The sequence below is a fragment of the Mustela nivalis genome (assembly GCF_964662115.1).
Source record: "Mustela nivalis genome assembly, chromosome: 14".
NCBI classification, from domain to species: domain Eukaryota; kingdom Metazoa; phylum Chordata; class Mammalia; order Carnivora; family Mustelidae; genus Mustela; species Mustela nivalis.
In genome coordinates, this window is record NC_139033.1 from 74,728,652 (window position 1) to 74,739,921 (window position 11,270).

The window sequence follows — 11,270 nt, forward strand, 5'->3', positions numbered from 1 at the left end:
TGAAAGAAGCTTCCAAAGGCATTTCACATGTTAGAGAATATCTCAAACTCCCTCCACCCCACACTTCCAGGAGCGTGGTTGTAAAGAATTAGGAAACTAGATTGTATTCAAAAACGAAGAGAGTGTTTGGGTGAAGGAGGTCAGAAGGCACAAACTTCCAGCTATATTTATATAAATATCATATGTTTATTATATAGAATTATATGCACAAGTCCTGGGGAGGTAATGCGCCACATGGTAAGCAGTTAATAATACCGTGCTGCACATTCGAAACGTGCTAAGAGTAAATCTTAAAAGTTCTCATCACAAGAAAAAAATTTCTTAACTGTCTATGGGAATGAATGTTAACCACACTTATGGTGATCATTTGGCAATATATACAAATATCGAATCATTTTGTTGTACACCTGAAACTAATATGTCAGCTGTATCTCAATTAAAAAAAAAACCCAGAATTAGAGATTCAGAATAGAGAGGGTTGGAAGACTAGACTGGGAATTGTGAGGGTGGGCAAAGAGCACTAGCCCACCGTAGCACACAGTAACAGGGACAGATGGTAAGCCCAGTGGCAGAGAGAGTGGTGGAGATAATGATTTAAACTAGAAACCCAGAAGAGTCAGCTTGAAGACCAACCTTAGGTTGTGCCTTTCAAGTCCTTGTACCTCTGGATACCAAAATGGGAATAAGGTTTTTGGAGACACAGATCCCAGAGCCCATGTTGGGCTGTGACTACTAATCCCTTTGGGTGAAATGAAACACAAGGGTCTAGAGGAACTCATGCCCAGCGCAGGGCCAGGACTCAGGGCTGGGCTGGCAATCCAGGGGCTGGGTAAGGGTTCCATGGTTGTCAAGCTCTAGAGCATTTGTAGGTGGGCCCACTCTCCCACTGCCAAGGGCTCAGGTCTGAGCCCAAGAACCTTCTACCCTCAAGTTATCGCTGTATTGAAAGAAAAGCTGGGAGCTAAGGGTTTGAACTTTGCAGGAAAGAAAATCTTTCGGACCTTGACTTACAGAATTCTAGGCAAGCCATCCAAAAGAGGACCGGACAGCATCTTCTTTATTGTCATAGAGAATTTCCTGAGGTTCTAGCAGGAAGTTAAGGGACAATGGAACAAAATGCAGGAAATACTTCAGGTAATGGGTAAGGGAGGGCATTTTCTGTACATGCTCATGGATCTAAACTCGACATTCCCACCAGCTTTGCAGGAGGCTCTCTGGCACAAGAATTTGAGCCACACGGCCTGCTAGGCCGACAGCTCAGACTTCAAAGATAGTTCAGGAATGAAGAGATGCAAACTTCAATGCCTGACTTATCACAAAAAACAGTGCAAATGCAGAAACAGGCTGGTTGGTTGGGGTCATAATCACAAGGCTGGCCCAGGGCAGTAAGCAACAGGCCGTGCATCGGCGGTCAGGCTAGGTTTTAGGTAAGAAGTGGGGGTGCAATTCAGATAAGAAATAACATGAACAAATCATGCAGCTGCAATCAGAAAGGAAGGAAGAGCCCGGGATAGAGAGAGATAGAGAGATAGGCGCCCGGGATAGAGAGAGACGCGGCTAAGTCTAGTGGTCCTGGCTGACCGGAGGGATCATGGAGGGCCATGGCTGTGGCAGGACTGGAGCTGGATGAAGCAGGGGGCACAGGATGAAGGCAGGACCTCAGCAGCATGAGCCTAACGGCAGTGTTTGACCAGTCAAGGAGAAAGCGTGCGAGCATCAGACAGTTACTACAAGCAGCTGGTTATGGGGACACCAGGTGGCTCAGGCAGTTAAGTGTCCGACTCTTGATCTCAGCTCAGGCCGTGATCTCGGGGTCCTGGGATCAAGTCCTGAGGTGGGCTCTGTGTTGGGCATGGAGTCAGCTTAAGTAAGATTCTCTCTCTCCCTCTCCTTCTGTCCCTCCCCTTTTCTCTCTGAAAACAAACAAACAAAAAAGTGGCTGGTCATAGTCAATTCAGACAGCAGGTGACTATTTGCCTGGTTAGAGGGAGAAATGAAAATTAAAAAAAAAAAAAAAAGTCAGATTTTTTTTTTTAAGGGAAAGAACAAAAATGTGGTGGGACAATTTGGATAAGGGGGCAAAAAAAGTAAAAGCAGACTAAGACAAGGGAACAGCAAGAATGCTATGAGCTGGGGGAAATCCAGAGAGAAGACACTGGAGCGGGTTCCCGTGCTGGGCCCCCCAAGGTAACAAGATAATCACTTTTGTTGGTAAAATTCTGTCACTACAAAAAGGCTGGAAGACATTTAAATGTGTGCTATACAATAATCAGCATTGTTAGGTGAGGGCCCCCTTCCAAAGGTTCTCTTTTAACTACACATGGTCGGCTACACTGTAGCATCTTTATTGTCGGAGAGAATTTCCTGAGGTTCTGGCAGGAAGTTAAGGGGCAATGGAATAAAATGCAGGAAATACTTCAGGCAACGGCGAAAGGAGGGCATTTTCTATATATGCTCATGGATCTAAATTTGACATTCCCACCAGCTACTCAGGACGCTCTCTGGCACAAGAATTTGAGCCACACGGCCTGCTAGGCCGACAGCTCAGACTTCAAAGACAGTTCAGGAATGAAGAGAGGCAAACTTCAAATAGTAAATTCAGAAGAGAAAAAAAGCAAAAGTGTGCATACAAGCCGAAGCCGGGATCTTACGTATTTCCACACTCTGTAGTTTCTGGATGAGCACTCGGAGGAGATAAATGCTTCCCTAGGCAAGAATGTCATCTATCGGGCTGATTCGGATTCTCACTGCCTCCATTGTCTGTCATCTGCCCCCAAGCAAGACACACATTCGCTGGCAACAAGTTAACCCAAAGAAAGCTCTCCTGATCCAGCCTTGAAAACACAAAGACTCAAGTGGAGGGATTCTGAGCTATGAAATTCTTACTCTGAGCACGGACTGTCACCCTGAGCATCGAGTCCATGAAAATACAGTGAACCCAGCTGTCTCTGTCTTGCAGGGGGATTTGGGCCGAAACAGCTCCTGGGCTAGCATGTTCTAACAGAGCCCAAGTTCATGACCTTAACTAAACTACTTCTAATAAAGGTTTTTTTTTTTTTCCTCCTCATTAATTTTGAAATGCCTTTATTTATTTACTCAATTGTCCATGGAATCATATTAGTATTTGGAAAACAAAACAAGAGAAAGAATTATCTACAAGCATGTAGATAAGTTACAGACATCTTTCTCAGGAAACTATAGTTTCTCTTGGTTGTCCAAACATTTCTAAGGAATGTAACTAAAAACATCATCTAAGGCCCAAGATGGAGAGTTCTCTGGTCATCTCCATTGAATCTCTATTCAAAGTGCAGACTTAACTTTATTCACTGGGAATTATTTTCAAAAATTAAATTTTTCTGTGGCTGTCATAGATGTTCCAATAACAAATCACACTTGGTAAAATAAGTAACCACTGTCTTAAACTTCTAATAGAATTATTCTCAAACTCGACTTCTCTGTATCATGAATCTCCTAAAACACATTTTTAAAAAGTCTTTACTGCATAAGGAATAGCTTGTTAATGCACAGTAAACAAGACGTTCAGAATGAGTAGAGTACAATGTCATGAAATCAACTGGTGACCTAGTTTTTAAAGTCCATAAGATCTAGGAAACACTGCTCTAATACCTTTCTGTCAAAGACCACGTTGGAAGGGACAAGTTGAAGGTGACAAGTTTACAAGTATGTACATTTATTAAATGATGTATTAATTCCCTGCAACAGGTCCACTGAAGTACTAGAATGTGGAGTGGGCAGTGGAGAGAGGAATATTGGTCCATGTTTTGTCAGGAAATGAGTGGGACCCCCTTATACAGTTGGAGAAGAAGTAGGTTTCTACTACCAAAGAAGTAGCTTGCTTTTGAGAGTTCCATGAAAAGATGTCCATGGAAGAATGCACAAGAAGCCAAAAGTAGTGGTTACCTCAGAAGAAGGTGACAAAGGTTGAGACTTAACCTTTTTCTACAGACACTTTAGTACAATTTGAGTTTTGTACCTTGGCATGGATTACCTACACAACAAAATGTTTTGAAGTTACTTGATTCCTAAACAAAGATATTCATTTCAATTTGACTCAATGAAGATAGGTGGCTATTCACTGCTAGGAACTTTGCAAAGCAATGATGGTGCAGATATGGATAAAATGATCCCCACAGGGGCGCCTGGGTGCCTCAGTCATGAAGCATCTGCCTTCGGCTCAAGTCATGATCCCAGGGTCCTGGGATCGAGCCCTGCGTCGGGCTCCCTGTTCAGTGGGAAGCCTGCTTCTCCCTCTCCCACTCCCCCTGCCAGTGTTCTCTATCTCACTGTATCTCTGTCAAATAAATAAATAAAATCTTTAAAAATAAACATGTTCCCTGCCCAGTCAGTGGGTGAGAAGGACTGGTCAGCCAATTGTTCACGCCACCATGATAAGTGGATACAAATGACGATAGCGCTAAGTGGAGAGACCGCTGGGAGTTTAGGGAAGAGAGTACTTCAACATCGGGGGACCGGGAAGGTTTCCCAGGGCATTCGAACCCAAATAGCAGACTTGTCTGTCTTCGCAGCTTGTGTGCAAGGAAATACTCGTTGCCTATGAATAGGTACAAGTGTCCTAAAATAATGTCCCTCGGTGCCTGGGTGGTTCAGTGGGTTAAAGCCTCTGCCTTCGGCTCAAGTCATAATCCCAGGGTCCTGGGATCGAACCCCGCATCGGGCTCTCTGCTCAGTGCGGAGCCTGCTTCCTCCTCTCTCTCTCTGCCTGCCTCTCTGCCTACTTGTGATCTGTCAAATAAATAAATAAATAATCTTAAAAAAAAAAAATAATGCCCCTCAGCTCTGGGATAACAGGCCAGCTGGAGTCCCAACCCCCTTGGCTTATCCCCCCCGTGTGATGCACATCACTGTTATTTTGTATATACCTGTGAAAAAGTGAGGGGTGTGGGTGGCACAGTCTGAGCCCTACGGTGGTGTTTCTAGAAAAATCACAGAGGCGGCGATGCTGAGAAGGGAGACGAGGGGAGGAGGGAGGTTTGGCTAGAGAACCATCACAATATTTCATGGGAAAAACAAACAATTCCTGAGCCTGGTCAGCAGTGGGGACCAAAAAAAAAAAAAAAAAAAAAAAATGCAGACAGATCGCACAGACTTTCAGGAGGTAAAATCAACAAGCCCTAAATGAGCAAATGAACGTGGGCAATGAGAGAGGGAGGGGTGCCCAGAACAGTGAGTGCACGTGACAGGCTTAACAGTAAGGGTCATCGCCACAGATCCCACACCTGTGACAGTATGTCGAGCCCAACGCCATGCCAATATTTTCATGTGTTATTTAATCATGTGAATCCTACCCATTTTATAGACAGGAAGATTGACATTCAGAGCTGGTAAGGTGTTAACCAATGTCATGGCTCATCAGACAGACAGGCCTGGTATTTAAGCCCAAGACTACTTGATTTCAACTCCAAACTCCAAATTTTGAAACAATTACGCATTCCAGAAACTACAGTTCCAGAAGAGGGCCTCCCCCAGAGTCCTGTGTAAAATAGTAACAGTGATACTCCTAGATAAAATATTTTGAGGGCTAACCCTGTACTAGACACTGTACTGACACTTTTCTTGCATTGTTTCATCTCCTCTTTAACAGCCTCTGCAGGGAAACCTCTTTATTACTCCCAGTTTGCAGACGCTGACACCAAAGCACAGGAAAATTAACTTGCCCAATATCCCCCAGCTAGTGAAGCCAGAGAATAAAACATCTAAAGCTTAAAGGTATGGCTTGTCATCCCTGCCCCAAATGCACCATAGATGATAATGAATATCCCTAGGGCTTTATGAACAAATTATTATAAAATGATAGAGTGTTTCAAGGATGATTACTTTGAAATAAGTGGGTATATAAACATTTTAGGATACTTGGTTATAGAGCAGTGCAGTTCTAAGAATGGCTCAAGACATTACCATATCTTTGTGGTATTTGAATTCTTTATGACATTGTATTAACTACAGCAGTAGGCTTCATATTTAATGTCTGGAAAAGAGGAAGGAAAAAGGAGTGGGCCAAACCAGGATATGCAAATGGTGGGCAGTGATGTTTTTACTACACATATCCTTGTTTCCCACTGCTAAGACCAATATTTTTTTTATTGGCACTTACATGGCAATACAGCTTACAGAAGAGAAAAGTGTGCCTTTGAAATCCCTTCAGGCACACGTACTCCATACTGTGGAATGATACATGCTAATTCTAATGCTATGCCCTGTTGAGAACGAAGTACATGTTCTTCTAGTCATACAACAGATTGTTTTTTCTCTTTCTACTTGGAATGATCTATTTTTTACTTTTAAAAAAGAAAGGATGATTTAAAACAGAAAAACTGATGAGCCAACCTGTGAAGCAATTATAATTCTATGTTGTAATCATAATTCTATATTACCAGCTGTGGACTCAACAAGGCACTATTTTAAAAAACATACCACCTCTTACTCTAACCCCAGGGAATAACTCACTTTAAACAGGTTACATTTCAAGGTCAGTGAGCCACTGGGTCCTCCTATACAGTGAGTTGTAAGGTAATCCAGAGAGACACAGATATTACAGAGGACTGCTAATAATCTGAGTGGCTGTTAGATAATGATCATTTTTTAAAATGTAGGCACCAATTAGCCAACTCAGCAGTGCCACAGGTCAGCTTGATTTTACTACGACCAAATAATACCATTTCACTAATCATTTATGCTTTATATGTAGAGTACAACTTATTTCTTTTAAAGATTTTATTTATTTATTTGACAGAGATCACAAGCAGGCAGGGAGGCAGGCAGAGAGAGAGGAGAAAGCAGGCTCCGGATCCCAGGACCCTGGGATCATGACCTGAGCTGAAGGCAGAGGCTTTACCCCACTGGGCCACCCAGGCGCCCTGGAGCACAAGTTATTTCTTAAAATGAAAACTCCCTCAAAGGTGCTTGTTAGGAAGCATGGTGTTGGCTGATGGGGTGGAGACAGCAAATATGGAACCGGTGTGAAAGACTCAAAGACTCCCCTGGTGGGTGGTTTTCCAAGGCATCTTAAGCAGGAAAGCCCCATGTGGTCCCACTTTCTCCAAACACCATTCATAACCTCCCACGCCAAGTGCTCAGCTCCTAGGGGCAAGAAAAACATTCCCGGCATTGCCTCCATCTAGGACTTTCAATTTCTTAAAACAATAAAGCTGAACCAAGTGGCTCTCTCCCCACCCTGTGGGAAACTGGGACTCGCTCACTTTCAGCAACCCGAGAGAAAGGAGTCCGGCTTGTAGCGCCAAAGCCTTCCCTCGCTTAAAGGCGGGCTCTTTTCTGGGCCGCATAACTATGTAAATTCCCTCTACGTCCCAGCCCCACTCCGCGCAGAGCAGGCGCTGGGTATTCAAAGCTGTGTGGCCAGCTCCGGTCCAGTGCGTTCATCACGAATGCCTGAATGAATGAGATGGACGCGTCTCTGTCGAGTTCACGACTCAGCACAATGCCCAAACACATTTTCCCACGAGGGTATTTCGCATGCCACCTACCTACTTTTGACCTGTATTTATTTATTTATTTTTTAATGAAATGTGTATTTGTAGGGATGTGTCCATGGTCACGTGTTGCGCACATTAGATGCAGTCAACAAGTATTGTGACCGCCTAGCCAACTAGAAAGCGACGCCGCCAAGACTTCACCCAGTGTCCGCTTGATCGAGTGGGGGAATGGAGTGGTCCGCAGAAAGGGAAACAGGGCTTCTCTTTCTCTCTGGCATTGATAGAAGCCTTGAAAATTCGCTTGGGGTTTCCGTTCTCCCCAAACCTTGTCAGGAGAAACACTGCACCACCGCAGCCGGCGAGCGTGCAAAGTCGTCCCTTCGTCACCGGCTCTGTCACCCCAGGGTGACCGCGGTCTAACCCCGCACGGGGAATGAGCCGGTTTGGCCACCTCGGGGGCTGCACAAAGAGCGCCCTTTCGGAAGGAGCATCTGTGGCCGGGACGCCGCGGGCGGGCGAGTACCCAGGGCTCAAGACAGCCGGCCAGGGGCCCGCTTCTCGCCACGGTCTGTCCCCACGAGCCCACCTGGGCCGCGAGCGGTCCCGAGGAGCCCGCCCTTTCCGCGCCGCGGACCAGCGGGCTTTCCACCGCAGGACAATGAGGGCGACTCGGGAGGTCGCCTTTCCCATTCATTCCCCGCGCCGAGTCAGCCGCCCGCACCCCTGCCCGCCGCAGCCCGGGGACTGCAAGCTGGGGATCTCTGCGGGGGTCGCAACCCGCTCCTGCACCCCACGACCCCCGGCTTCCCCAACCCCGTGCCGCTCCCGTCAGCGGCGCTCCGGATCGCAAAAAAACGGAACGGATCCTCACTCCCCACCTCCCCACCCCCGAGCCCGAGGAGTTTCAAGCCCAAGGGTCGTAGGACCGGGTTGTGTCCATCTCGGGTGGCGTCCCCATTCCTATCCCGCCCCGCCCGGGAGACGCTTCGTGGGGGCCGCGCGGGAGCCCCACGTGTGCGATTCCCCCGTCTGAGGCGAACAAGGATGCGCGCCCCCACCGAAGCAGCGGCAAAGCGGCCGGCTTTGTCCCGCTGCTGCCGCCGCCCGCCCGGGGACTGGGGACCGGGGCTCACCTCTCTGCTGGCACCGCGCGGCGACCCAGAGCAGCGAGGCCAGGAGCGCGACCCCCGCGCCGCCGCCGCCACGCATCTCGCTGCCGCCGCTCGCGTGGGCTCTGGGAAGAAAGGCACTGCCACGCGCGGGAGCTCTCCGCAGAGCGCGAGTCCGCCCTTCCCCGCCGGGCTCCGGCCTCCAGCCCGCGGGCCCCTTGGACACACCGCCCCCGACCTGCGCCGCGCCCGCCCCTCCCCGCCCCCGCCCGCGCAGACCCCTCCCCCGCGGGGCCCCTAGCTCGGCCCCTGCGACCCGCGGGGACCCGCCGCTCCAGCTGGCCGCCGGCCCGGCGCGGTGCTGAGAGCGTCCCCGACTCGGGGGGTGTGGCGGGGTGACCCGCTCCGAGCCCGGGCGGCGGGCGGGGTGGGGCTGGGGGCGGTGGGGGAGGGTGGGCGGAGAAAGTGGCTGGGAAGGAGGAGAGAATCTGCTGAAGTTGGCCCGAGCTGGTGAATTCCGAGAAAGCATTTGCCCTGTTGACCCTTCCGGCCCCACGGCGGCTCTGAGCCCCCGCCGGGCCCCGGGAGCCGGGAGGACTCGCCGCTGCCCACACCCGCGGCACCTCCGGGCCCGCGCCCCTCCCGCGCCAGACGCTCCCCGGGCCGGCGGCCGGCCTCCCCTTTGGAGCGCGACCAGGGTGTAGCTGACCAGCGTCCCTCTTCCCTCCGACGGTGGCCCGGCCTCCTGTGTCCTGGCCGCCAGCCTCGCGGACGGGACTCGGGGCTTAGCTGATCAGCCTCCCCCACTGGCTGTTGGCGTAGGATTTTGTAAAGATTTTTCTTCTGAAAATGAGTTGCAACTTGTTTCTCACTCAGTCTAAGTAAGGCGAGAAGGGTCACTTGGACTTAATTATTAGTCTACCCTTACCCCTTACAGCTGGAGGAAGAGGTCCCCCTCCCCCCCTTTTTTTGGGAAGTTAATCTTAACACAAGAGTTCAACTGCTTTGTTCTTTTTTTTTTTTTTTTTTAAACTACATCTGGTCCCTGTTAAAGAGCTTTTAATTTCCTCTGATTTTTTTTCAATTAAAAGTATTCATAACACTTTGTAGATATCATTTTCTCACGATGTAAACAGAAGACATACTAAAAGCCACTGAGTACCACCAACTCACGTCCTCATTTTGTTTTTAGGGTTTTTTTTTTTTTCTTTTCTCTGTAGGGAGATAATTTTATCTCATTGTGTCAATCAATTTGACCACCCTAGCAATTCCAGTTTTTCTAAAGATACTTCCTTAAGCACTTAGTGAATAAAATATTATGTTAGCAATTATAGAAGCAAAGAACAAAAAAGGTAGAATTGAGGCCTTTTAAAAGGACTTGCTGTGGGATGTCTGGCTGGCTTAGTTGGTAGAGCATGTGACTCTTGATCTTGAGGTTGTGAGTTTGATCCCAGAGCTGGATGTGTAGATTGCTTAAAAAAAAAAAAAAATTTTTTTCTTTTTTTTAAAGGATGCCTATGGTTGAGTGAGAAAGTGTTCGTCACAGGGTCAAATTTAAAATAGTTTTTTTTTTTTACTATTAGAATATTTAAGTATTAAGTATCAACTAATTCAGTAAATCGGTATTTAATAACTAATCAAGTGTCAAACCTTTAAATATTAAATAAAAATTGTCTGCACTGAAACAACTGTGTCCACACAGATATTTCACACGTACACATATGTCTTTTAGAGTGTAACAAGCTAACAAGCACATTCACATTGGTTATCTTATGTGATATTTCCAATTTTGTGAGATTCTGCCCAGCCACATTGGGGCCAAAGGGTCTGCCACCTTTGAGTTGAGGAAATGAGTTCAGGGGGTTAAGGTGCCAAGATGAGCAAATGTCCAGGTGAGAGCAAGCCCCCAGGTCTGGTTTCTGGTTCAGACTTCTCTACATCACTGTGCTGAGATCCTCCGTGGGGAGGATGAGATCAAATGCAGCGGCAGTAATCATAAGGGGTTATCTGTCTCCCTTTTGTCCTGGGTTCCTAGAAATTCAGTTCAGACTCCAGCCAGACCTTATCTTTGAACTGCAGACAAGGAACTCATTTGTGATTTGAGGAAGCAAAGGGTCAGCACACTTGGGGAGTGAACAGGAGACATCAAAATGTGCAAGTGGACCCAATTTGTCATTCCTCAAAATTAAGCGGAGATAATTAAGGGAAAGAAGAATTTACAAAGCCAATTTAATGAACAAGCTTAGATAAGATGGAAGAGTAAAAATGTCACAATTCTACGTGTCTTATAAAAATAAAAAACGACTGCTGTACAAATTTTCCTATTCTTTAGCACGCTTTGATAAATTAGCTACGGCACCATGAAAGTTCCGGGGATGGCTGGTTCAAGGTGAAAATGAGATAAGAATGTTTACGATTTGTGAGAAAGAAGGAACTCAGTTCAGGCAGGCACACGAAGACGTGTGGTTCAAAGTCACCTGAAAAAAAAAATGACCAGTGAAAATGCCTAAATGCTAAGCAATAGTTAAGTGGTTAAGTAGTTTATAGTAATTCAGTGTGACAGTCTATTACATAGGCATTCTTAAAAGATCAGACTTAAAGTTTGCAAAAAACATTGTGGTATGTTCAGTGAGAAAAGCAAAATCCTAGACAATATGGGCATTCCATTTTATAAAATAAGCATTCATAC

General features: G+C 47.0%; 1 protein-coding gene across 1 annotated transcript in view; it reads right to left on the reverse strand.

Annotated features, from left to right (window-relative positions):
* Window positions 1-8,793, reverse strand: part of LAMA1 (laminin subunit alpha 1) — a 157,920-nt gene extending 149,127 nt beyond the window's left edge. The window contains exon 1 of the mRNA XM_082697304.1: window positions 8,606-8,793. Within this exon, the coding sequence (XP_082553430.1) occupies window positions 8,606-8,681 (76 nt within the window). The 5' untranslated portion in view covers window positions 8,682-8,793. The remainder of the gene's footprint in view (window positions 1-8,605) is intronic.
* Between the last annotated feature and the right edge of the window lie 2,477 nt (window positions 8,794-11,270).